At 38.0% G+C, this 25,602-nt stretch overlaps 1 protein-coding gene across 1 annotated transcript in view; it reads right to left on the bottom strand.

Annotated features, from left to right (window-relative positions):
• CTNNAL1 (catenin alpha like 1) overlaps window positions 1-25,602 on the bottom strand; it is a 60,513-nt gene that overhangs the window by 3,068 nt on the left and 31,843 nt on the right. The window contains exons 9-18 of the mRNA XM_010587770.2: window positions 20,500-20,658; window positions 18,169-18,261; window positions 17,218-17,368; window positions 8,277-8,314; window positions 4,692-4,742; window positions 4,448-4,602; window positions 1,833-1,881; window positions 1,005-1,061; window positions 759-872; window positions 32-115 (exon numbers count right to left, since the gene is read on the bottom strand). Coding sequence (XP_010586072.1) covers window positions 32-115; window positions 759-872; window positions 1,005-1,061; window positions 1,833-1,881; window positions 4,448-4,602; window positions 4,692-4,742; window positions 8,277-8,314; window positions 17,218-17,368; window positions 18,169-18,261; window positions 20,500-20,658 — 951 coding nt within the window. The remainder of the gene's footprint in view (window positions 1-31; window positions 116-758; window positions 873-1,004; window positions 1,062-1,832; window positions 1,882-4,447; window positions 4,603-4,691; window positions 4,743-8,276; window positions 8,315-17,217; window positions 17,369-18,168; window positions 18,262-20,499; window positions 20,659-25,602) is intronic.

Raw genomic sequence — 25,602 nt, 5'->3', positions numbered from 1 at the left:
ATGTGAGTTAAAGATAGAAAAACAATCTCACCTTCTTCAGAAGTTTATAGCAAAGTGAGAGAAGTTGGATCAAGATAGCCATCATGGATCTTGCCTTTATAATACACTTGTCAACCTGTAGTGTCAAAGTGTACAAATCAAGTTCTAAAAGTACTTCAGAAAGTTTATCATTTATTTAGTTTTAAAACGATAACATTTCTTCATTGTGGAAAACTGCAAGGCCTTGAAGGGTATGTAGATTAGGTCACATAGCTGACACAGATGCAGGGATGCCCAAGTCTCAGTCCTATTTTATGGGACCCCACGAAGAATGGGTGGAAAACAAACTGCTCTGCTTAAAGCTTTAGGGGTTTCTCAAAAGCTTTCCAAATAGTGGCACTGAATCCCCTACTTTGCAATTCTTTGCACTCTTGTGGGCACAAGCCCAAATTCCCTAAAGCAAACTGATGCAGGCCCTGACTTTGAGGAGTTTATGCCCTCGTTAGACATGTGATGACTTCAAGAGTTAAGGGTAGCTGCTCAATGCTGTAACATTAATCATGTCCAAAAAGCTCATTTATTTGATGAGCCTGCTGCCCTCTGGGGTCAGTTATAATCGCAGCATAATAAACGATTTGTCCAGCTGAGGCAGACATGAGAAATAGAGATGTACTGTCCTTCTGTGGACATTAATACTTCACTTGAAAAAAAAGTGGCTGGAAGCTAACGAATAAAAACAGAAGTGAGAGAGTCTACCTGAATAACCCACTCTCTCTTACCTTTAGAAACACTTTATTCGGCAATGGTGTCTTAGTTATTGTTTGCAGCTGGTGGCACAGAGGAATTAGCTTGTTTATTTCCAGGAGAAGCATAAGCTTGTCATCATCTTTCAGCTGAAATGTAATTTAAGAACTTAAAACAGCTGCAACGAAACTCCATCTTTCAGACCTTAAATACATTACTAATATACCCTTAAAGTAGATATACATGGCATCACCACCACCAGGCGGACAGATACGCATTACCTGTTTTGACAAAGCTTGAACACTTGAAGCAAGCTTTAAGCCCTCTGTGGCAAAAGCCTGGTGGAAAGGAAAAACATCACTATTTTAGATGTACGTCTTATGGACAGTTGGTAAGAAATATTAATAATTTTAATATAGAATTTTAAAAATAAAACCTAAACATAAAAAAGCCTGTTGTGGAAGTTTTTGCTGTATCCCGGAAAATGCAAGGATTTAACTGTATTCATAAGATTTCCCAGACCTGATGCAGAATGACCCCCTGGAGAGGCTGCTCTGGCCTGGACATGTCCACTCATTCTGGAGGATCATGAAGACTTACGATACTTAGCCACACAAATTATGTCTGGGATTCCAGGTGGCTCATCTCCCAATATCCCCAATTACAAACAGGTGATGCATCCTGGAGCATGAGGTCAAAAGGGTGAGAACTTTTCTGCTCCCAATGAAGCAAGATAAATTTTGTCACCTATCCTCATTTCTTAACTAGCCATTTGAGAAGGCCAATTCAGATTGGTTTTCTATTATTCACCATGTACCATACATTTCATAATTCACTTTCGAGGAGAACAATATGGTAGGGTGAACAGTGAGAAATAACGCTGGACAGATAATACAGGAATATTTAAACAGATAATTTTAACATGGTATGCAGAATATTTTGGCATCAGGGATGCCAGGTGTTAGGGATTGAATTGTGTCCCCCAAAAAGATATGCTGAAGATCTAACCCCCAGTACTGTGAACATGATTTTTTGACAATAGCTCAAAAGTTTTCCCAAACAGATGAAAATATCCTATCAACAAATACATATCTTTTATACTTTCCTACCTCTAGTTGATGAATTAAATCCTGGGAAGTTTTCAGTGGCCCCTCTCCTCTGAAATAAAATAATTAAAAAGATAAGAAAAAGTTATTTACTAGAAATTGGTTTTATAATATTAAAGTTTTAGAGCATTTTCTGTATTAAAAGATCCAAAGTTTTGAGGAATAATATTGAATAGACTAGTCATATTGAGTGGAGCCCTGGTGGCGTAGTGGTTAAAAGCTTGTCTGCTAACCAAAAGGTCGGCAGTTCAAATCCACCAGCTGCTCCCTGAAAACCCTATGGGGCAGTTCTGCTGTATCCTATAGGGTCGCTATGAGTCAAAACCGACTCAACGGATGGCACCTAACAACAACAACCATATTGAATAGACTAAAAATATTGAATAGGGACTTCATTTTTGAAGCAACTTTAATATTTAAGTATTACTCTTAGGGTACCTTTGTTTTAGTTCAAGTAAATATGTTAATTTTATAACACACAGAAATTTTAAAACTGATGAGTTATACTTAAGTTTTATTTGCCCTTTTTAGCCTTTTCATTATGCTTCATAAATTAAATACATGAGATTTTATAATATGCCTTAATCAAAAGACCTTTGTTACATAACAGAAACAGAATCAACCGAAAGTCAGGAAATGCTCATTTCTAGTTCTAATTTCAAAAGGAGCCCTGATGGCACAGTGGTTAAGTGCTCAGCTGCTAACCGAAAGGTCAGCAGATTGAATCCACCAGCTGCTCTGTGGGAGAAAGATGTGGTAGTCTCCTTCTGGAAAAATTTACAGCCTTGGAAACCCTACGGGGCAGTTCTACTCTAGCCTACAGGGTCACTATGAGTTGGAATTGATATGACAGCAAACAACAACAACACAATTCTAATTTCAACTCTGGTTAGAACTCAGTTGCTTAACTTTGATGGGGCATGTCATTTAAGCTTCAATTCTCAATCTATGAACAATCACAATACTACTTGTGCTACTACTCTCAACAGTAGATTGAGTAATTTTACATTGAAAATGACCAAGGAGAATTAGGAACTCTACAAATGAAAAGTAAATTACAACAAACAGCAACAGAACACATTAAGAAGAGCAATTTAAAAAAGGAAAAGAAAGAAAAAAGAGCAATAGAATGCATGAACCAGAAGATCTGGACTCTAGTAGCCACGAATTCTGACTTGAACATAATTTCTGCTTCTCCCTCAAGAACTGGCTGTCTAGAAAAGGTAGAAGACATCATCAAGTGGGAAATGAAGCACTTTAGACAGGGAATGCTTCTTCCCCACTCCTCAACTTCCTTCCATTTGAAAGAATCTCCACTAGCAAAAACACCCTCGCTTCTCTTTGCTCCTCACTTATTCCACCACAGAGAGTGTGGACACTCATCTTTTCAGACTTTTTGGTGACTCTGGAAAAATAAATTCTCCTTTTTCTCTTGGAGGTAAAGCTGCCTTTGAGAGATGCCTACCCTTCCAAATATCTTACAGAGACAGATTCTACCCCAATGGGTAAGATACAACTTCTAATTCTAAGTATTTGTGGATATAAACTACATTCTCCAATATCAGCTTTAACAGTTACAAATGCTACTGACTCCATATGCCTTATTCTTTTGCTTATTTTTCAATTTGTTCAGAACTTTGGTGGAAAAGGGGTGTTATTTACTGAGTCCCAAGGCCCACAACATTTGTAGAGATCCTGATGACTTGAATTGGGTTTGAATCTCTAGACCAAAATGGATTACATTGCAGAACACTGAAACAACTTACAGACATGACCTGCTGCTGCTGCTAATCTTTTCAAAATCCCAACAAGTAGGAGCCACCAAAGAGGGGACAGAAAACTGGGAATACGAAATATTTTCTAGGTTTCCAAAACTGAAGAGGTTAGATTTTAGAAAATGAGTATAAAGTCTGAAGTCACTCCTTGAGAAAACTCTAGACTAGGTTATCGAGCAGATAATAGATAAATGTTTAGCTAAGTGGAATTACTATACCTTATGTATAGACTGCTCTAATGGAAGACTGGCATGTGATCAACATTGACTTCAACAAGGCATGGGATCAAGAGCCTTGTAATATGGACAAAGTGGAGAATGTAGGTCAGGTAATAATAAAGTTAGGAAAATTCTCTGTTACATGGTAAATGCTGATTCATGGAGACTTGGCACCCTATTGAGGTCTCCAGTGGTAGGCTTCATAGCTCTATTCTTTGATCTTTGTTTAATCAATCACTTGTATAAAGACGCAAAAGCCATGTTTTCTAAACTTACTGATGTTGGCTAAGAAAGACAGCTGAAATACAGGATGGTCAAAAGCAGGATTCAAAATTATTTCAAAATGATGGGAAGAATGGGCACAAAACTAGAAGAGGATCTCTTCTAAATCTGAATCCTAATTAAACGTCTTTGTGTTTCATTCATTAAATAATTGTCATTTGAACCACCAACCTTTAGGTTAGTAATCTCACACAAATCATTGACATAAGAACCAGTTTTAGTCTTTTTCACCACATATTTGATACTTACTTGAACCTATCAGTCATTTAACATCGCACTTTTTCTTTACACCAGATATTATTATACTGACTAAAAAAAAAGATCAAGATGTAACTATATTTACCTAGTAAATAAATATAGAGAATAGGCCATACTGGACATGTTCCGTCCATATCGAACAATCTCATTCTCCTGATCTTCCCACTTCTCAATTTCACAGTCTGCATCGGAGGTGAGCAAACCCAGTTTAAGTCCAAGCTTTGCTATCTTGGCTTGCTCCTACAAAGCATACATTTTAATTATAATAACTTTGTCATTTTTGATTTAAAAGGATAGATATAAGATTATTACAAAGGAAAATGCCTTACCTCAGAATCAGGTTTGTCTGGCTTTAATGATTTCAGGTTAGCATTATTCTTCTGTGATAATAAAAAAGATTAAGATATCTTAAAAAGCAGTATATTTAATTATGAAGAAACATAGTAGTAATAGAAAGCATAACAAAGTATCTGTAATAAAATTTTAATTTAAACATATTTAGTATAGGCAAACTATATTAAGTAGTTTAAATTAAATAACCAATTATAAATACTCTCTAGTATGCAAGTTTAGCTTTGAACCAGTAGTTGCTTTGAAATCCTGGGCCAGGAAAAACAGGCCAGTGTCTTGTCCCGCAATTGTGCCCCCTTGTGTAAAGATTATAGACTTGGAAACCCTGTGGGACAGTTCTACTGTGTCCTATAGGGTCACAATTGTCAGAATTGACTTTATGGCAATGGGTTTTTGGGATCTTTAAGGAAGCAAACTGTCACATCTTTCTCCCCTGGAGCGGCTGGTGGATTGGAACTACCGACCTTTCGGTTAGCAGCCAAATGGTTAACCAATGCACTGCCAGGGCTCCTCCACACAAAGTATAAATTATAATAAAAACACTCGTGTGCCCATTTAGCTTAGAAACAGATCATCACCAATACTTTTGTATATCTTTGTTTCCCCTTCATTACCAGGACTTCTTTTTTCTGACTAACTACTCTGTTCCAATTTTACTGCAGAACAGAACAGCCTCAATTTCTCCCTTCTTTTCGTATCCCACAGAGCTTAGATTTGCTCATCTAACATAGCCCTTCTGAGATTTTCTAACAATATTAACTATAGGAAAAAAAAGACGTTAAGGACAGAAAATAAACATAGCAAAACTATAGTTTCACACATACACACACACACCCCTCTCAATATAAGCTGCCTCTGTATTCATTAGAAAATAAATGAAATGATCAGTGATCTCTGACTGGCTCCTGTCCCTACAATCATATCATCTTTATCTTCTTCCTTGGCCTAGTAGACTAAAAAACAATAAAGCATTAACGAAAGTTAAGACTACCCTCTGGGTTTTTAGTGTTTTATTTTACTTAGAATTTTATACCTCACTTTATTCTTTTCAATTTAGTTGTGTTTTCATCATTTTTATTATTACTTTTACAAATTATTATTATTAAAGTGTGGAAAAAAACCAGTTGGAACTTGGAGCCTAAAAGATTGCCTGAAAAGGTAAATAAGCCACTTTAATAATGTAACCAAGCTTGCCATCTAGTGGACACTATTTTACAGTGCAGTCAGATGCATCAGTTGAGGTGATGTAAAGCAAAACGCTTCAAGCTTCCAAATATAAATCGCACCAGACTCCAGCTTTACTTCCTAAGAAGGAGAGATATAATTTTCGAATAATATAATCAGCTATGCTATCTTCAACTAAGAAAATGATTCATGATTCTGAAATGATTTTTTTTACTAACATCTTTGCTCCATTCAACCTATTAAAAGCTCTATGGTGATGTCTTTTCTCTAAAAAATGTATTTTGTAGTAGCCTAAAGTTATAGCACTTGCAAGAACAGTTAATCTATGCTAATTTGATTAACCCCTGTGAAATATTATCTATGATACCATCTGGAAGGGTTAAATTGGCTTAAAATGCCAAAAACAGACAAATTTTTATCCATACCGTCAAATTGTTCAGAGGATAGCTTAAGGCATAGATATTATTTTCTAAAAAAGCTATGAAATTATTTTGCAGTGTTATGATTGCTTTTTCACTAGCTACACTAAATTTTCGAATGCTATACTTCAGATGACATGTCATTCACTCTTCAAAAAATAAGCACTAAATAGCTAATTACACCTACTCCTCACTTACTGACATAGTTTCCAAAGACCAGGTTGTTATATAAAAATCGGCATTATGCAAAGATAGAGGATGACTACATCATTACGTAACTGCCAAATTACATCATTACATAACTGCCAAACCACTGAGAACAATGGCCCAACCAAGTTGACACATCTTAACCATCACAGCCAGCGTTACTCTTGCTGGGCACCTTGGCATTTGTTAACTGTAATACATAGTCATTGATGCACAAAATAGTTGGATAGTAGATTTTTTACTGTTGTCGTGGATGTGAAAAGTCGGATAACAAGATAGCCAATAAGCGAGCAGTAGGTATATATGCACTCTTGTAATAATTTGTTCTTCTCCACCACCATTCGACCATTCCCCCTGTGCTTTTTACACTGCCACACTTCACTCTTTTATCTTCTATCTCTTCATTGCGAGTTCTTTTTTCTGAGTTGATTCTGACTTATAGTGATCTTACAGGACAGAGTAGAACTTCTCCATAGGGTTTCCAAGGCTGTAATCTTTACAGAAGCAGACTGCCACATCTTTCTACTGTGGAGTGGCTGGTGAGTTTGAACCACTGACCTTTTGGTTAGCAACCAGGCGCTTAACCACTGCACCACCAGGTCTCCTTGTGCCTAGCATGCCAAAAACCAAAAATCTAACCTGTCCCTATAGGTCAAGTAAAACTGCTCCATAGGGTTTCTGAGGCTGTAAATCTTTACGTGGAGCAGACTGCCACAACTTTCTCTCACAGAGTGGCTGGTAGGTTTGAGGTCCCGATCTTTCAGTTCACAGCCAAGTGTTTAACCACTGTGCCACCAGGGCTCCTCTGCCTATCATAAAAAAAAAAAAATAGTGCCTAGTAAATAGTAGGTGCTCAATAAATATTTAATGAATAAATAAGTAAATAATTTTTATCCTTCTCACTCAAAAAGTATGGCCTATTATAAATACTGTGCGACATCAAAGCACTCCTTTCTTTGTGGTTGGGGAACTGGGTGTAATTTTATACTTGATATGATTTGCAAGTCTAATTTTTTCATGTTGTCAAAATTATTTCCTGCTCAGAAGCTGCTTCTACACAGCCAGTAGTTTTCCCCCGACTTCTGAAAGTAGTTACTGGGATACCTAGCGGTTTCAGAAGAATGGTCCCTCTTGATAACAGATTTTCTCTGATTTCCATATCCTGCATTTTAGTCAAAACTATAAAATTCCATAAAATGATCTCTACAAATGAATTGCTACAGTCATCAAAATGTCATCTGGGTAACATAACTGATGTCATAATGCTATCATCCAGAAGGTAGGAATTTTCATTCTCAAGAGGGATCCTAGGATTAGTGCCAACTAATATATCACATTGTATCTCCTTTCCAAATATATGGTGTACTTCCATCTATGTATAAAGCATTATGAAAGTTTTTAGTTTGTGGAACACAGTTCCAACATGACCTTGTGCATTAGACCCAAGAGACGAAGTACAAAAAGACCTCTGACCTCAGATTATGGCTTCTTATTAATCACAAGTCTGCTTCCTACTTCCTGTACGCCACCCCCCCCCCCACCACCCCTCACACAAATGACCAGAGTATGGGCTCTATCTCGATTGCTACTGAAAATAACAACATTCTCAACAGTCAATATTTAATATCCTAACTTTGGTCCATAACGTCAATGGGCGGGGGGGGGGGGGCGGGGAATGGCAGTAGGCAGGTAATAGCATAATTTGAATTCTGAATAAAAACATTCTGAAATGTACAAAACTCTTCTACTTACCATTGGCTTTGGAAGTGAAAGGTAGCCATACTTCTCTCCTACAAATAACACATATAACTTGAAAAAACTTTTCTACTTAATACATTTTCTACTATTTACACTTAACTTTAAAAAATATTAAACACAAATGTTATTAATACAGTCATTTTGATAATTTAGTCTTAATTATATGTTATTCAGAAAGATAATGATTTGATTGGTAAACATGAAAATGCAACATCAGTTGCATCTCTAAGGCACATATGCCAGCTAGTCCCTGCCTCCCCCAAATATGAAGGCAGAAAGGCAAACTGTCTCACTGGCATTTACTTCTATTACTTCCATCTTCATTCACAGTGAATTCCTTTTACAGCAGCCTGGCTCTAATGAAACCTGATTCCTCTTACACCAATGTCACTATCAGCGCTTCCTTCCTTTTCTGCAAGTACCAGGCCAAATTATTTACAACTAACCTTATAATGCATTCTCCCAGACAGGGCATGAATAACCCCAGTGCAGAAGATAAGGAGATGAAATAAAGCCCATAACCAGTCTGTGGCTGTGAATTAACACACAGCAGGAAGCACAATAAGCAAGGAAAGGAAGGAGATGTGTAATGCCCACTTTATCTTTCCAGCTTCCAGGTCATGCATAAAGTCAGGTTACAACGGATGATAGTTTTTTTTAAAGCTAGTTTGTGATATCGGGGTAGGAATTCAAGATAAGATTTGAAAAGTAATTGTTTCTTGATATTAAGGAAAGGAAGTGTGTTCAGCTATATTAGGTTGAATCTCATGAAATTGCTGATATTTAACCACTTTGAAATATAAAAACACCAATTTCATATAGTTTGACTTTTATTAATAATGTAAGAGCACTCTTTCTTATAGAACGACAATTACATGAACAGAGTGAACCTGTTCATAAGAGATTTTAAATCTCATCTAGAACTGTGCTATTAAGTACGGAACCCGTTAGCTATCTGTGACTGCTAAGCAACTGAAATTGTGGAATTTAGTCCGAATTAGGCTAGCGTGACTTGAGATGTGCTGTAAGTGTAAATATATTGAGGATTTTGAAAACTTAGTAGAAAGAAAAAAGAATGTAAAATATCTCATAAATAGCTTTTATATATCAATTCCATATTACAACATATTTTTGATATATTGGGTTAAAGAAAAAATATTACTCGAATGAACTTGACCTGCTTTTTTCATGTGGCTACTAGAACATTTTAAATAACACACGTGGCTCCCATAATGCTGGACAGCACTACTGGACAGACAGTGCTACCTGGAAGAGGAACTGCTGCCAAGGGTCCGCTAATAGTACTTGGTAACAGCTTTACGATTCAGATCATTTCTTTGTCATGTCAGTATTGAAAGGGAGGGGAGAGACTTAAAAATGAATAGGTTATTTCCTGACTTGTTCTTCGCCCTGATGTAAAGTGTACCTAATTAAGTTGATTAATCTTCTGTGCCTAAGAAGATTAACGTAAGATGGTCTTCAGGTCACTGAGAATCTCAGAATTCATCACTTATCTTAATTCAAATCCTGTCTATAATATCCCTAAAAGTGGTCTTACTAAGCTATAAAAGAGGGCATGATCATTGCTTACGCATAATTAGCCTCGGTGAGTCATTCTCACATTATCTGACCTTGTGATCCTCCAGAGTGCCCAAGACCCTGAGAGGTGCACGTGTACTCTCCAAAGAGGAAAACAAGCCAATCGTTTCAGTATGTCTTAAGATCCAGCAGAATTAAGGAAATCAGAAAGTAGGGAGAAATAGATACAATGAAAAGTGACCTTTTATATAGTCTGGTTTACTACCAATTCTACTCACCAATTATTTATTACTTGGCAGTTCCAGTCCCTGTGCTCCTCTTATAGACATTGTGTTTTACTCCCCCCTCAGAATGGCTTATACACATTTGGGAATAATTGCAAAAATTACCATTCTCCATTCTTCAGATAGGCTGCCCCTAAATACCATGCAAGCAAGTATCCCTTTTCCCCCCAATTCCAACAGAAACCAAACCATCTGATGACACGGAAAAAGGAAAGCCAAAAAAAAAAAAAAAAATCAAACCCGTTGCCATCGAGTCGATTCTGACTCATAGCAACTGTATAGAACAGAGTAGAACTGTCCCACAGGCTTTCCAAGGAGCGGTTTGGTGGATTCAAACTGCCAATCTTCTGGTTAGCAGCCGAGTTCTTAATCACTGCACCACCAAAACAAAAAACAAAAAACAAAACCAGTGCCATCGAGTTGATTCCGACTCATAGCGACCCTATAGGACAGAGTAGAACTGCCCCATAGAGTTTCCAAGGAGCACCTGGAGGATTCGAACTGCCAAAGCTTTGGTTAGCAGCTGTAGCATTTAACCACTACTCCAGTGCTCCAAAAAAGGGAAGAGAATACTAATGATGAATCTGAATTATTTTGGAGAGAGTGAGGATTTCCCAAACATTTTTGACTGAGTGCGTAATCTAAACAGTTTGGAGACCACTGATTTAAACTACCTCTCTATAAGTAACAGTTTTTCACAGTTTTCCTCCTCTACTCAGATCTTTTCTTCTTTTTTTTTCAGTTGTGGCAGAAGTCTGAATTATTTTATAATTAATTTTATAGTTGTTTGTTCCATATAACTGTAATTATTGACTCCAAGCAAAACAAGAATGCATTGACTCAATTGTATTTAGCTATTAGAAGTGGCATAAAAAAAATAATTTATCTGATGAAAACATGTTACAAGTTTTTGAAGTAATTGGAAAAACAAAACTCCTTGGGGAAATATATTTGGTACAGATATTTGATATAGGGAATTATTTTCAAAGCACTGTCCTCCCAGGAGAATTATATAGGTTTAATACTCCCTAAATCCTTTATTAGTCAACACCACAATTGTGCCATCTTTATTTCTGAGTTTACACCTCCAGAAAAGTTTCCAAAATTCAGTTCAAAAAGCCATCTGATCTTATTTAAAAAAAAAAAAAAAGTTGCCACCGAGTTGATCCCGACTGACAGCAACCCTACAGAACAGAGTAGAACTGCCTTATAGGGTTTCCAGGGAGTGATTGGTGGTAGCAGCTGTAGCTCATTGTAGTTCTTAACCACCACACCACCAGGGCTCCTCTCATCTTGTAGGGCTACCAAAATGATTTCTTATGAAAACCTAAATGAGAAATGCTATTCTCATTCTTAAAATCTGGAGACTTTCTGTGACTCTGCAAAAGGATAAAGCTTTGATATTTCACTGAAGATGTACTACATCATTCCCTATTGTTAGCTGCTGTTGAGTCAATCCTGACTCCTGGCGACCCCATGCCCAACTGAATGAAATGCTGCCCAGTCCTGAGATAGTCCCATGATCGGCTGCAGATTGAACTGTTGTGATCCAGAGGGTTTTCACTGGCTGGTTTTCAGGAGCAGATCATTAGGCCTTTCTTTCTAGCCTGGCCTAGCATGGAAGCTCCGCTGAAACCTGTTCAGCATCATAGCAACAAGTAAAACTCCGGACAGATGGGTGGTGGCTGTGCATAAGACACACTGGCCAGGAAGCAAACCCGGGTCTCCTGCACGGAAGGCAGGGATTCTACCACTGAACCACCTCTACCTCTGATTATTTCCTATTAGAAGTTCTAATAATTAGCTATTTTCGTTCTAGAGGGGCCTCTGTAAGACCCAGTCAGACAAAAATTCATGTCCCCAGACCAACTTAAAATGAATCCAGACCATTAAAGTATATGCAGATTATTAGCTAAACTCAAGAGTAGGATGGAGGTATTCTAATCCAAACCCAGTTGTTATCCCCAAACTCCTCCCTTTACCTCACGTCTACATTCAATTTATCACCAAATCCTACCAATATTACTTTAAAAATTCTTCTTAGACCAGTTCTCTTGTTTCCATGTTTCCATATTTGCCCTAGTGCAGGGCATCGTTTCTTCTTGGGACGGATCGCTCTGTTGTTCCAGACTCATATGTCCCTAAAATAAGCTTATCTTTATCTACAAACGTGTCCTTCTCCCTGTTCTCCCCATTTCAGTGAACTCGACCTCAACCACCCAATCTGCCAGTTGATAGCATAGGTGCAGGGCTATCAATCAGGGCCATCAGAAATATGAGAAGAGTAGTTATAGAACTAAAAACCGAATGAGTTTCTGCAGGAAGCTTGCTTTAAAAAGAGAGTGGTTTGTGAAAATATGCTATCCAAGACTAGCAATTGAGCTACATAATTTAGTCAGAGGTACATCCCTATAAACTGAAACTCAGGCATATTAACTCTTTGATGGTTCAAACAGAAAAAGGGAAATTCAGTTCCCTTAAAGAACGGAGAATCTACAAGCTATGAGAGAAGGGTTCTTTTTCACATTTGTTTCTCCAAAATAATCTTAAATTCTAAATACTGACACATATTCAACACTAAGGGAACTTTTTTTTTTTTTAATTAATCTGGTCCCCTCTAATACCGAGACCGTGCCTCCCTGCAGGCTTGGGTGAGAAGGTAGAATGGGATAACGGCAGAAAGGCAGGAAGACAAGTATTGATTTCTGTGTTCTTGATACAGTCCCAGGAGGCCCTGTTGTGAAGTTTGAGAGTCTTAGGCTGAGACGGACAATGACCTCGCTCTCAGATTCTGACTTCAAAGTATGAGAACACAAAGGGCTCCCTCTCATTGTTGAGCATGGTGTTAGCCTCCTAATAAGCACTTAAGTGGTTGTTTAAGTGATACTTGCAAAAATGTCTAGTAATTTTCTCAGCCACAGTAGTCAAGATGTGCAGAACAGAACTGAGGAGGCTAGAATATAGCAATGGCTTTTCAATGATAGTTTAACATGAGTTATAATGGTAGTAAAGAGAAATCAGGCTCTGAAGTATACACTCTGTCCTTTGTATAGAAAGACGCAAGGTAATGGGCAGGTTTGTTATAACCACCCTAGAGAACAGAACAGGAACAGTGTACACTGGACTAACTCTAGTCAATAATGATGGGCCCAGAGTTGGACTTCTTCGTGGAAAAACCTATTTTCATATACTTCATGAGAAAAATCAAGATGAAGAAGGACAGTGCACCAAATCAACCAACAATATCTCAATTAACCACCCATAAGGATGCCTTTATGAACAGTGAGATACTTTACCAGTTAAACAACTGATTGAGGGCAGTGGGGCTCCTCCACCTAAGGAGGTGTTTCAGCCCTAAGGAAGCTAAAACCAAACCAAACACACTGCTGTCAAGTCGACTCCGACTCATAGGATTTTTTGAGGTCAAGTTACCTAAACCCAAAAAAGAGATCATTTATATAATACTCAGCTTGAAACTGAAAGAAACCACAGTGACCACCTAGTCCAAAAACAAGTATAGGCTTCTTCTTCCATTTCAGTTCTGGTCTATCCACAGAGGTTGCTAGAGCCCTGTGCTGAGAAAGGCTGGGAGACCATGGGTGAGCCCAATGTAAAAAATACCATGATCACTCAGCAACATTTGTCATGGAGCAAGAATTAGGACTGGTGGCACTCTGATCTAGTCAAACTTCCTTGTTTTAAAGATGGGAAATTGATGGATAGAGATTAAAGGATTTGCTCAATGTTACATAACTGGTTAAAAAAAAAAAAAAAAGAAACATTGCTCTCACTTATTATCTTCCAAACATATTTCATTTATGTCCATTGAGACAAAGAAACTGAAACTCAAGAGGCCAGGTAATGTGCCCAGGCCTCCATCACTAATTATTATTCCAATTATGTCTTCCATAACTTGGCCTGTGCCATCTCAGCTAATAAACGGTGGACCTAAACAAAAAGCCAGTCTCCTGGCCCTCAATTGTTTGTTCCTTGCTTTGTACTTTCTGAACTGCCTGAGTTAGGATCTCCCAGTTACTTCTGGAATGGCTTTGAGAGGGGAAAAAAGCAGAACTCAGAGCTGTAGCAGTGAGTGCTTCTGGGCTGGTACGACTTAACTCTGGAGTGGGACTAGCTGCTTGAGTAATAGTGTGGCATCAATCAAACCTCGGTTAGAAGCCCAGCTCTCTGTAGTTTACTGCTGTGGGACCCTGGGCAAATTAACTTCTCTGAGCCTCAGTTTTACCAAAAGTAAAATATGGAAATAATATCTGCCTCATAGGGGTACTGAGGGAATTAAGTGAGAATGCACATTGAGCACTTAGTACCCGGTACACAGTAAATTCTCAACTGATGGTAGCTTTTTTTATTTTTACGGTTGTATTATTATAGCCAGATGCATTAAATGATCATTTTTATAATATTACCCATACAGGCCCTAGTAGCCTGTGATTTTTATTTTTCATTGAACCTCCCTAGCTGTTTTTTTAAAGAGGCCTCCTTTGGTGGGAGAAAGGCAAAAAAAAGGGAGCACTGACTTAATGTTGCATTAGCTGTTTAGTGGGAGAAGTGTTCCAAATGGGGTCATTGCCCCACTGGAGAAGGGAAGAGTTTTATTTACACAGAGAGGCAGGGTCAGACTCTCTTTCTACTGGTCACAGGTCAGGTCTTCCACCATGGGGCCAGAAGGGCCAGTCCCAAAACCTCCACTGAGTGGGGAAAGAAGATAGGGAGAGAGGCATGTTAGGAGATAAGAGAGACACTGAGACTAAGGGGAAAAACTGGACCTAATGTTTTCTCATAGTCTATTTTGCTTTACTGTATGGTAGTGGTAGAAATGATAATGATGATGATGACAGCTAACATTTGTGAGGAAAGTAGAACTTTCCCCCCTTGTTTTTAGGAAGAAATTTACTTGTATTTATAGAACAAAAAGGTCCTTGGGTGGCACTTGTGGTGTGTGATTGGCTCCTAACCTAGAAGTTGGCAGTTTGAGCCCCTACTCAGCAGTGCTGAGGAAGAAGGCCTTGGTGGTCTGCTTCTGTAAAGATGATGGTCGCTGAAAACCCTGTGGAGCAGTTCTACGCCGTAACACAAGGCATCGCCATGAGTCAGTCAACTCGATGGCAAGGGGTTTGGTTTTTTTTTTTTTTTTGCAGAACAAAAACACTCCTCTTAAGCTTATCAACTTCTTAATGCTATTTCCTATTCTGTACTTGGCCCAGGAATAACTGTTAAGTCACTGCCATCTTCCTTGAGGAGGGAAAAAATAAATAAAACTCTTATAGGTCCTCTTTTTTGTAGAAATCAAAGAAAGGAGAAAAGATAGACCAAAATTCTGGTACAACAGCCTGGTTTAGAAACCACAAGAATCCCAGGTACCAAGACAAAGAAGAAGGCTCAAGCCCCTGGTCAAAGAGAGACTAGAACAAACAGAGGAATTCAAGCTCCATTCCAGTTGCAGATGACGGTGAACTTGCTAGCCTGGGGACACAGAAAGAGTACCAGCTGATGATGACTTGACCATTCCCCAAGTTGCCATGAATAAAAACAAAAGCTTATCCAGCACTGAAAAAGAACATGAGAGAAATCTGTACTGAGCTGAACGCTGTTCTGGTAAAGGGGAGACTTGGCTGGCCAGGTTCAGGCCACATTGTTGTTTAAACAGCTGCAGCTATTTAGTACGGCTTTCCACAATGTACATGGAACACTTTTAAAAGTGCTCAGAATCAGATTTCACCCCAGAAAATTAGAGGACCATTTTCTGGCACTCTCCCCAGCTTCATACTTTGATGGGCTGATGACACCTAATAACAAAGCTGTAAGACTATTTTCCTCTGGCCTTTGAAGAGAGACAGGCAGCACTGAGACACACTTAGAAGTCTCTCCACACCCAGAGCTCAAAGTTACATTGACTTCAGGCAGTGCTCACAAAAGACTTTCAGAGCTGACAACAGCTTCGGAGATCACACAACCAATTCTTTCACTACTGAGATGAGAACACTCAGGCCCAGAGAGAAGAAGTGCTTGCCCAAGACCAGCTAGAGAAAGAGCTGGGTCTTGATAATGCTCTGTCTGCCCCCAGTGAGGTGTCCTTTTATCACACCATGCTACTTCTCTTCATTTCCTAAACAATTCCTACAGCTAACTCATCATTCTTCTTTAAATGTGGACCAATTATACCACTTTACCTTTTAATATGTGAAACTTGGCCCATATAAAAATACATGTAACTACAAATACTTTACCAAAGTATCAACATGGTATACCATTCAGCTAGCTATTACAGAAATCTTTAAATGTGGAAGCATGGCAAGTATTTATTATACTTAACAGGTTTTATATCTACAAAGTCTGTAATTCCCTGATTTTCAAAAATATCAATATTTATTCTAAACAGGTATATGAAAGTTTATATTCAGTAAAAATAAATATGTAATTTGATGTTATGGTGATTTCATATAACATTTTATTTAAAAACAAAAACAAAAAAAGCATGCTTTGACACAAACAGAAGCCATTCCAAGGGGAAAATAGATAACATGTAAATATAAATACCAGGACACACTGTATAATAGGGAATAAATCAAATTCCAAGTTGATATTAAAATAAAGAGTAAAAACAATGCTTTGTTGTACATTGTATGGTGCTATTCTACATATTGTAGAAATACCAATGAACTTACCCACCATAGGAAATATTCCAAGATTATGTAGTCATCAAGGAAAGAGATTTCATCCAAGTGGAAGGAAAGCAATTCAAAAATCAAATAGCTACTTTCATTTCATTATGAAGTTAACAGAATTAAAGTTAACAGAGAATTACTGTATCTTAGAACAGCTTTTGTACTAAAATTAAAAAAATTTAGAAGAAATGTAAAAAGTTTTCATTTCCATAGGAAAACTAGAATGTTAATTTAAAGAAATCTACTACACTATTGTACAACAAATTTTACTGCTTAGATGCTAAAATAAAGGAGACTTTCATCACTTTTCTGTGAAATATATTTTTTATAAAAATAACCCAAATAATTCATTTTGCATCTGAAGTATTCCATTAAAAAATCAAAAGAGTTACATTAAAATTATATTTTAATATGTGGACAATTTCTCACCTCGTCTTCCTTCAAACACATCATTGATTTCTCTTAACAGTGTTGACATGTCACTAATTTGAGATTCCCAAGCTTCACAAAATACATCAAGATTTTCTTTAGCAATTTTACTAGATGGATGTAATGTCAATGTTTCAGCAGCAGAAATAATCTAAAGAAACACAGTGTACACAGGCGTGAATTTCAAAATCACAGCTGTCAGAATCACATTGGAGACTGCACTATACTGTGGAGCCATTATCTAAATCAACTCGATGAACTCCATATTGCCAATTCTGGTTATCATAATTATTGTTTTAACGTCCCAATGTATTATTTGGAAACCCTGGTGGCATAGTAGTTAAGAGCCATGGCTGCTAACCAAAGGATCGGCAGTTCAAATCCACCAGGCACTCCTTGGAAACCCTATGGGGCAGTTCTACTCTGTCCTATAGGGTTGCTATAGGGTCACTATGAGTTGGAATCAACTCGATAGCAATGTTTTTTTTTTTTTTTTTTAATGTATTATTTGCCTAAATTAGGAATTATTTTGCTTCCAATGAATCTTAAAACAAAATCTTTTAACAAACACCCTTTTTGTAATTATTATCTCTTTACATCCTTAGGATACTGGGTCAAAATGTATGAATATTTTTATGGCTTGTTATATAATGGTAAGTTACTTTCCAAAAGTGTTGCAACAACTTGCGTTGTAAAGGGCTTCATTTAAAATAGGTAGAAACTAGGGCATCAATTAAATGGGCCAATTCCCAATTTGGCAGATGATTCGATAATCCAACGGAATGTTAGCTATGTTCTGGCAAACAACCAGTGACAGTTCCATTATCTTTGTTTCTCTCAGTAAATTTGACTGCTGGTTATACAAAACCATTTACACTCTCCTTCTACACAATTTGTTATGGCACTTTGACAAGACATAATATAGAAGGCACAATCTGCTGTTGATCATACCTGTTGGCCAGTCACCTGAAATGTCTCCTCTGCATGTATACAGGTTATTTCAAGAGGTTCTGTTCCAGATACATGTCGCAACAATCGGCAGGTCTATGAGAAAACATATGGACAGTTCAATTTTCACATTCTCATTCTTCCCAACACATACCCCAGAACCCAGTGCCGTCGAGTCGATTCCGACTCATAGCGACCCTATAGGACAGAGTAGAACTGCCCCATAGAGTTTCCAAGGAGTGCCTGGTGGATTTGAACTGCCGACCTTTTGGTTAGCAGCTGTAGCACTTAACCACTACACAACCAGGGTTTCCCTCCCAACACATAGCATCATTTAATTATTAATAAAGAAAAATTTAAAAATTACAAACATAATCTATAAAACACTATAAAAATACATTTGCACATTATTGAGAAGATTATTATAAACAATACCAGCTACCAACAAATTCTTTAGGAATTAATAGGGTATAACATATTGTCTCTACTTCCCAACCACAACAAGGTGGTCACAGAATATCAGAACCAGAAGAAATCTTTGAAAAGATCTGGTAGTGCCCACACATTTTATATATGAAGAAATTTGGCCGAGAGAAGTGATTTGCCCAAGGTCTCATAGTTAAACTATGTCAAAGTTACTCTATAGACATATTTGGTTTATAAACATAACAACATCAAATCTATTAAATAAAGGAGATTTAGCTACAGTCATTTTAAGAATGCTCCCTAGCAGTTTTCACACTGCTAATATAAAGAAGTAAAGCTAGTCCAGTTGGTCTGCAAGGTTCCTTTGAACCATGAGAGTTTCAGATTTTGTCAGCAGGGCATATCAGATAATATGAAGATAGCTAGAAGTTTCATATCTGTGTATTTATATACATGTTGACTAGGACACACCTCATACATATAAGGTATACAGGGGTTAAGTCAATTTTTTTTGGCAAAATGTTTGACATTTTCAATAGGTAAAAGGTTTAGAATATTAATTAATAAAATACACTGGAATTATTACAAATGTGGCATGCCTGAATTGGGGAAGCAACATTAACACATAATAAAGATTTGGGCAGAAGAGGAGAGGTTCAGTGAAGGAATAGTATGCTGGATGTCTTCTCTTTGACCTTTCATATCCACTGTCCCTCTTATTATAGAATGTATTGTGTCCCCCCAAAATATGCGTCAACTTGGCTAGTCCATCATTCCCAGGATTGTGTGACTGTCCACCATTTTGTCATCTGATGTAATTTTCCTATACGTTGTAAATCCTATCTCTGTGATGTTGATAAAGTAAGGTTAATGGCAGTTATGTTAATGAGGCAGGACTCAATCTACAAGATTAGGTTGTGTTTTAAGCCTAATCTTAAGAGACATGGGTGACCTCATACCAACAAGAAAGTAGTGCCAGGAGTACAGTGTGTCTTTTGGACCCAGGGTCCCTGCACTGAGAAGCTCCTAGTCCAGGGGAAGATTGATGACAAGGACCTTCCTCCACAGCCAACAGAGAAAGACTTCCCCTGGAGCTGACACCCTGAATTTGGACTTCTAGCCCTGAATTTGGACTTCTGGCTTACTAGACTGTGAGAGAATAAATTTCTCTTTGTTGGAGCCATCCAATAGTATTTCTGTTATGGCAGCGCTAGATGACTAAGACACTTCTTAAGCCAACCCTGGAAGGCTGACCTGCCTTTGGCCAATGGGAAGTTCCAGCAATAGAACAGCAGGAATGAGGAGAGTATTTCCATGCTCCTTTGCAGGGTCACCTTGGACTGTCTATGTGCCTAGTTCAAAAATCACTGCCTCTCAAGGTGGTCCTCTCTGAAAGACCCTCTCTCCCCCATGTCTCACCAACCACTCACTCACTGTGTTAATTTGGGCCTGGGGTGGCATCAGCTCTGCCATCACCAGCCCCAACTCCTGTACTCTCAGTATGGTTCCCCCACACCCTGCCTGTGCATTTGCAAAAAGCTCCTTTATTGAGTCCTCCTTAAGCCATCCTAATTTGAGTGTGCCATCCCTTTCCTGCTGAGACTGATTCAAACAGAAACAAGGGCATACAATGTACCTCACTGCTCTACTCCAAGGTCTACTCTCTCTGGGAGGATAAGAAGATGAAGATTAAGAAGTGCATTTGTGGATCCTAGAGTTTTTTGTTGTTTTGTTTTAGAGGCCAAATACTGTAAGAATAGAGCAGACACAACTTATACCTTTAAGGTTCCAAAGGAGAAAGAAAAAATGCTTATATCAGAACTAAAAATTATATTCATGTTAATACTCTCTTATGTAATATAGCTGTCATGAAACTATGATTTTTTAGCCAGCAAACTTATTACTTACCTCAATGAGCTGTTCTTTCTGTTCAGAGAGTTTACTGGCATATTCAGCCAGGGCTTCTAAATTCCCTTCTACTCCAGTAAGTTTTAAGGCTTTTAAAACCACATGATCAGCATGGCGTTTCAAGAGATCTGCTGCCAGCTGTGTAGCTGTTCTATGAAGCTGCAGATGTGAAGGGCGATGAAGGAAAGAAAACAAACAAGGCTTTTTTGATCAAGCATTTCATAAGTATTTTAGAAACTAAAGAGCAGAAACCTCAAAGCAGTCTCGCTTGATCCATGGACTGGATATAAAGTTCCCTGTGATAACTGTAGAAGTTGTGTAGCACTGGGGAGCTGGTAAGTCTTCCCAAGGGCAGGAGTGACATCTGACTCACCTTTGAATCCCCTGGTGCTAGCAGCACTGCTGTTTGTAGAAAAGGAACTAGACATCCAGTAGCCTTGTACTTTTTTCATACTCGGATCAACCAGCTCTTTCCCACATAGCGTCTCTCTCAGTAAAAAAAAAAAAAAAAAAAGCTTCTGCTCTCTTAATGTTGGTGAAGAATGGAACAATGTTAGAGTATGGTATTCAGAGTACTAGAAGAAAAGTCAAAAGGCAGCGCACGATCACAGGTGGAAGAGGCAATGTGACACGGGAGCTGTACCAGGGGGGATCCAGCAGGAGAGCCATAAGAGAGAAAGCTTTAAACATTTGTTGGGCCCAAAGCCATCTTATAAGGGCACCAGGCACTAAGAATATTCTGCTTCCCCTCTTCCTCTCTTCTCTCAAGTTTTCTTTCTTTTTTTTTTTTTTTTATTGTGCATTAGATGAAGGTTTACAGTGCAAATTAGTTCCTCATTAAACGATCAATACACATGTTGTTTTGCGACACTGGTTGCCAACTTGATGACCTGTCAACACTCTCCCCTTCTCAACCTTGGGTTCCTCATTTTCTCAAGTTTTATAACAGACTTTTGAAAAAGTATCCATATGAGATTCAGACAGTTAGGTATGTGAAAAAATTTTATTAAATACCTACATCATGGTAGGCACTGTGCTACGTGCTGGACATACATGACAAAAAGAACAGAGTCCCTTCCCTCAGGGGTGTTAGAGTCTATTTATAGTTGCTACCCAGAACTTTACTCTCTGAAGAAAAAAAAAAAAGATTAATACTATGAACAAATTGGGTCCCAGTAGAAACAACAGATGAAAGAATAACAAAAACTCTGAAGTTTATTTGACTTGGGTGGAATGGTTTTAAGCATGGTTCACTCACAATGAGTATCGTTGGGCGCTATTAACACCTAAAGTCTTTTCTTCTTATCCTGAGTTTTTCTTTCTTTTTTTTTAATGACGTGATAGGTTATTTTAGGGTACTCCAGAAAGAGATAGTTTTTAATAATATTGTCCTAAAAAAATTGACTTTAAATTATGCCTATTTGAATGAAGCAATTTTTTTTCCTGGAAGTAATCCAGTGTGTCAATTCAAACTAAAAACCGGCAGGACTTTCTACACAATGAACAACAGGGTGGTCTGCCTTCACGGGGCCAAGTGATGATCACTACAGAACAACAGGGTTGTCTGCATTCATGGGGTCAAGGGATGATCAGTACAGAACAACAGGGTGGGCTGCCTTCACGGGGTCAAGTGATGATCATTACAGAACAACAGGGTGGTCTGCATTCACAGGGTCAAGTGATGATCACTACAGAACAACAGGGTGGTCTGCCTTCACGGGGCCAAGTGATGATCACTACAGAACAACAGGGTGGTCTGCATTCATGTGGCCAAGTGATGATCACTACAGAACAACAGAGTGGTCTGCATTCATGGGGTCAAGTGATGATAATTACAGAACAGGGTGGGCTGCCTTCACGGGGCCAAGTGATGATCACTACAGAACAACAGGGTGGTCTGCCTTCATGGGGCCAAGTGATGATCACTACAGAACAACAGGGTGGTCTGCATTCATGCGGCCAAGTGATGATCATTACAGAAGAACAGGGTGGTCTGCATTCATGGGGTCAAGTGATGATCATTACAGAACAACAGGGTGGTCTGCATTCATGGGGTCAAGTGATGATCATTAGAGAACAACAGGGTGGGCTGCATTCATGGGGTCAAGTGATGATCATTACAGAACAACAGGGTGGTCTGCATTCATGGGGTCAAGGGATGATCATTACAGAACAACAGGGTGGTCTGCCTTCACGGGGCTCAGTGATGATAATTACAGAACAGTGTGGTCTGCATTCATGGGGTCAAGTGATCATTACAGAACAACAGGGTGGTCTGCAATCACGGGGTCAAGTGATGATAATTACAGAACAACAGGGTGGTCTGCCTTCACAGAGTCAAGTGATGATCATTACAGAACAACAGGGTGGTCTGCATTCATGGGGTCAAGTGAGGATCATTACAGAACAACAGGGTGGTCTGCATTCATGGGGTCAAGTGATGATCATTACAGAACAACAGGGTGGTCTGCATTCATGGGGTCAAGTGATGATAATTAGTTAGGAACAAAAACATATCAAAATATACCTTCCTTTGGAAACTAAATGCCATATAAGAATTTAAAAAAAATTTTTTTTTTTTTTTTTAACTTTTAACCATCAGGGCCTTAGAGAATATCTACTACCATACCTTTATTTTACAGACTATGAAACAAGTCCATAGAAATTGAGTTACATGCTCAAGATCATATAAAATTTACAAAAGGTTTTGGAGACAATGCACTAACAACTCTAACAAAGGGAGAAAAAACATTTAGTAAGTTCCCTCTCTGTGCAACGTACTGACAGCGTCTTTATATACATTATCTCTCTTAATCCTTATAAAAGTTCTTATAGGTTGATGGTGTTATACCCATTTAAGAGGTGAGGAAAATGAAGCTTGTGGGAAGTCAACTCAGTGTATCACCAAAGTTCGTGAGAAAAATAATAAGGATTTTATGCACTAATGAGATTCATGATTTTAAAAATAGTTATAATAAGCCGGAAAAAATGGGCTCGCTTTTTTCAAACCATAGAAAACCACGTCCTTCTATGTGTAACAGACGTTGAAATGGAGGTTTCAAATTGACTGCACAGCAACTAACAACAATAATCAGTGCCAAGTAAGATGTGAAACATATCATGTTTATAATTTATAATAGAAACATTCAAAAACCAACTTCATACTCTTGATTCTTGACCCTCTTCAAAAATAAAAAAGAGTTAAAAAATTAGAGATAAGAGAGAGGAGAAGTTTTTGTGAGAAGGATCTATCTGAAGAGCTAGTAGAGTGCTTAGGGTGAGTCCCACCTCCAGGTACACCTCAAGGTGGACAGGTAGATATGACATGGGAGTTGTAGTAGGGGGACCCAATTGGAGAGCCTCTGAAGAACCCACTAAAGTGTCCATGACAGAGAAAGCTTTAAACGTCTACTGAGTCCAAAGCCATCTTATAAGGGCACCAGTCAATAAGAACATGCGGTTTCCCCCTTTCTCTCTTCTCATCCTGTGCCACAACCTTGCAAAGATCAGTAATAACAGCTAGATAATGGAAGATGAGGGAAGTGAAAAAGGGAGAAGACAATCACACCTTCCCCCAAAAGCCCTAGTTGGGGTAGGGGAGTGGGGAACAAAGGAGAAGTCCTAAAACTGAATGAAGATGGAAATACTGATTAATATATTGGAATAAACATTCTAATTTCTGAATTGAGATTGTTTTATGACTTAAAGGAGGGATTGACAAACTTTTTCTGTAACGGGCCAGATAATAAATATTTTATGATTTTCAGACCACAGGGTCTCACTTGTAATTACCCAGTCTTGTACTAAAGTGCCCATAGACAATATGTAAACAAATGGGTATGGCTGTGTTCAAGAAAACTTTATTTACAAAAACAGGTGGCCCAGCCATAGCTGGCTAACCCCTGACTTAAGTGACCATAGGATTTTCTATTACTTGAGAGTGAGCAAATAAGTCATGAGATGACCAAGTTTTCATCCAGCAAATGGGAAAATCTTCTCAACTAAGAATATTCTAAAAATCAACTTTATTGTGGTATAACTTATATACAACAAAATGTACCCATCTTAAGGGCACATTAAAAATATGATTTTCTATGTACACGACCATGTCATCTGCAAATAAAGATACTTTTACTTCTTCCTTTACAATATGTTCTGTCCTATAAGGTCACTATGGGTTGGTTTTTGGTTTTTCCAATATGTGGGCCACTTATTCTTTCTCTTGATTTATTGCACTATCCAGTAAAAATGTTTAATAAAAGTAATGAGAGTGGATGTTTTTGCCTGTTCCCAGTCTTAGAAGGAAAGCATTTAGACCTTCACCATTAAATATCATTTTAATGAATAAACTTTAAAGGGACAAGGAAAGACAAAAATAAAGTTACATATTTTTCACAACCTCTGAGTTACACTTGTTCAATATACTACCATTTTCTGATTTAATGGCCCTCTATTAAAGGGTGAGTAAACAATCACCTGTACATATTTACCTCCCAGGATGATATCAACAACCCTAACTGGGGATCAGTGTGTAAGGTTTACCTAACACAGCAGCAAGAAAGCAAATAATTATTCAGCTTCTGAAAGAAGCCCTACTGGGTTTGTAGTAAATTAACTTATTGGTAAGTTCAGTGGAAATAAGATAACAAACCCTAAACATAAACATATTTTTCTTCCAGTATTGTTTTGTTTCACAACATTCCATTTACAAATGAAGAAAAAGCCAAAGGATATGGGCTCTAGGCAGAAACCTGTGTTTTCTCAGCCATTCTCACTATTTTTTCCTATGACATCCACATACCAGTACACTTTCATGTGCAGAGATCAGGTTGTACATTATTCTTCTGTTTAATGCCACCTTTTGTCTCCAACCCAAGAAAGCATATAGAAATGCAAGTGAGAGAACCGATATCACAGGTAAATTTTTGAACCATGTCTAATTTTTAAAGTAGACGATTCCAAGGCTTCAATAATTTAACAAGTTGTTAAAAAACATATTTGCAAGAGACATTACAATTGGCGGTAACACTGATGTTTCATGACAGAACTTCTAATTGAAGCTTTGAGAAAGACGGCATTAACAAAATGGTGGCTTCATAATAA

This window comes from Loxodonta africana, chromosome 9, assembly GCF_030014295.1.
Source record: "Loxodonta africana isolate mLoxAfr1 chromosome 9, mLoxAfr1.hap2, whole genome shotgun sequence".
NCBI lineage: Eukaryota > Metazoa > Chordata > Mammalia > Proboscidea > Elephantidae > Loxodonta > Loxodonta africana.
Note: the sequence above shows the minus strand (reverse complement) of the source record. Positions and strands in the feature narration are given on the sequence as shown.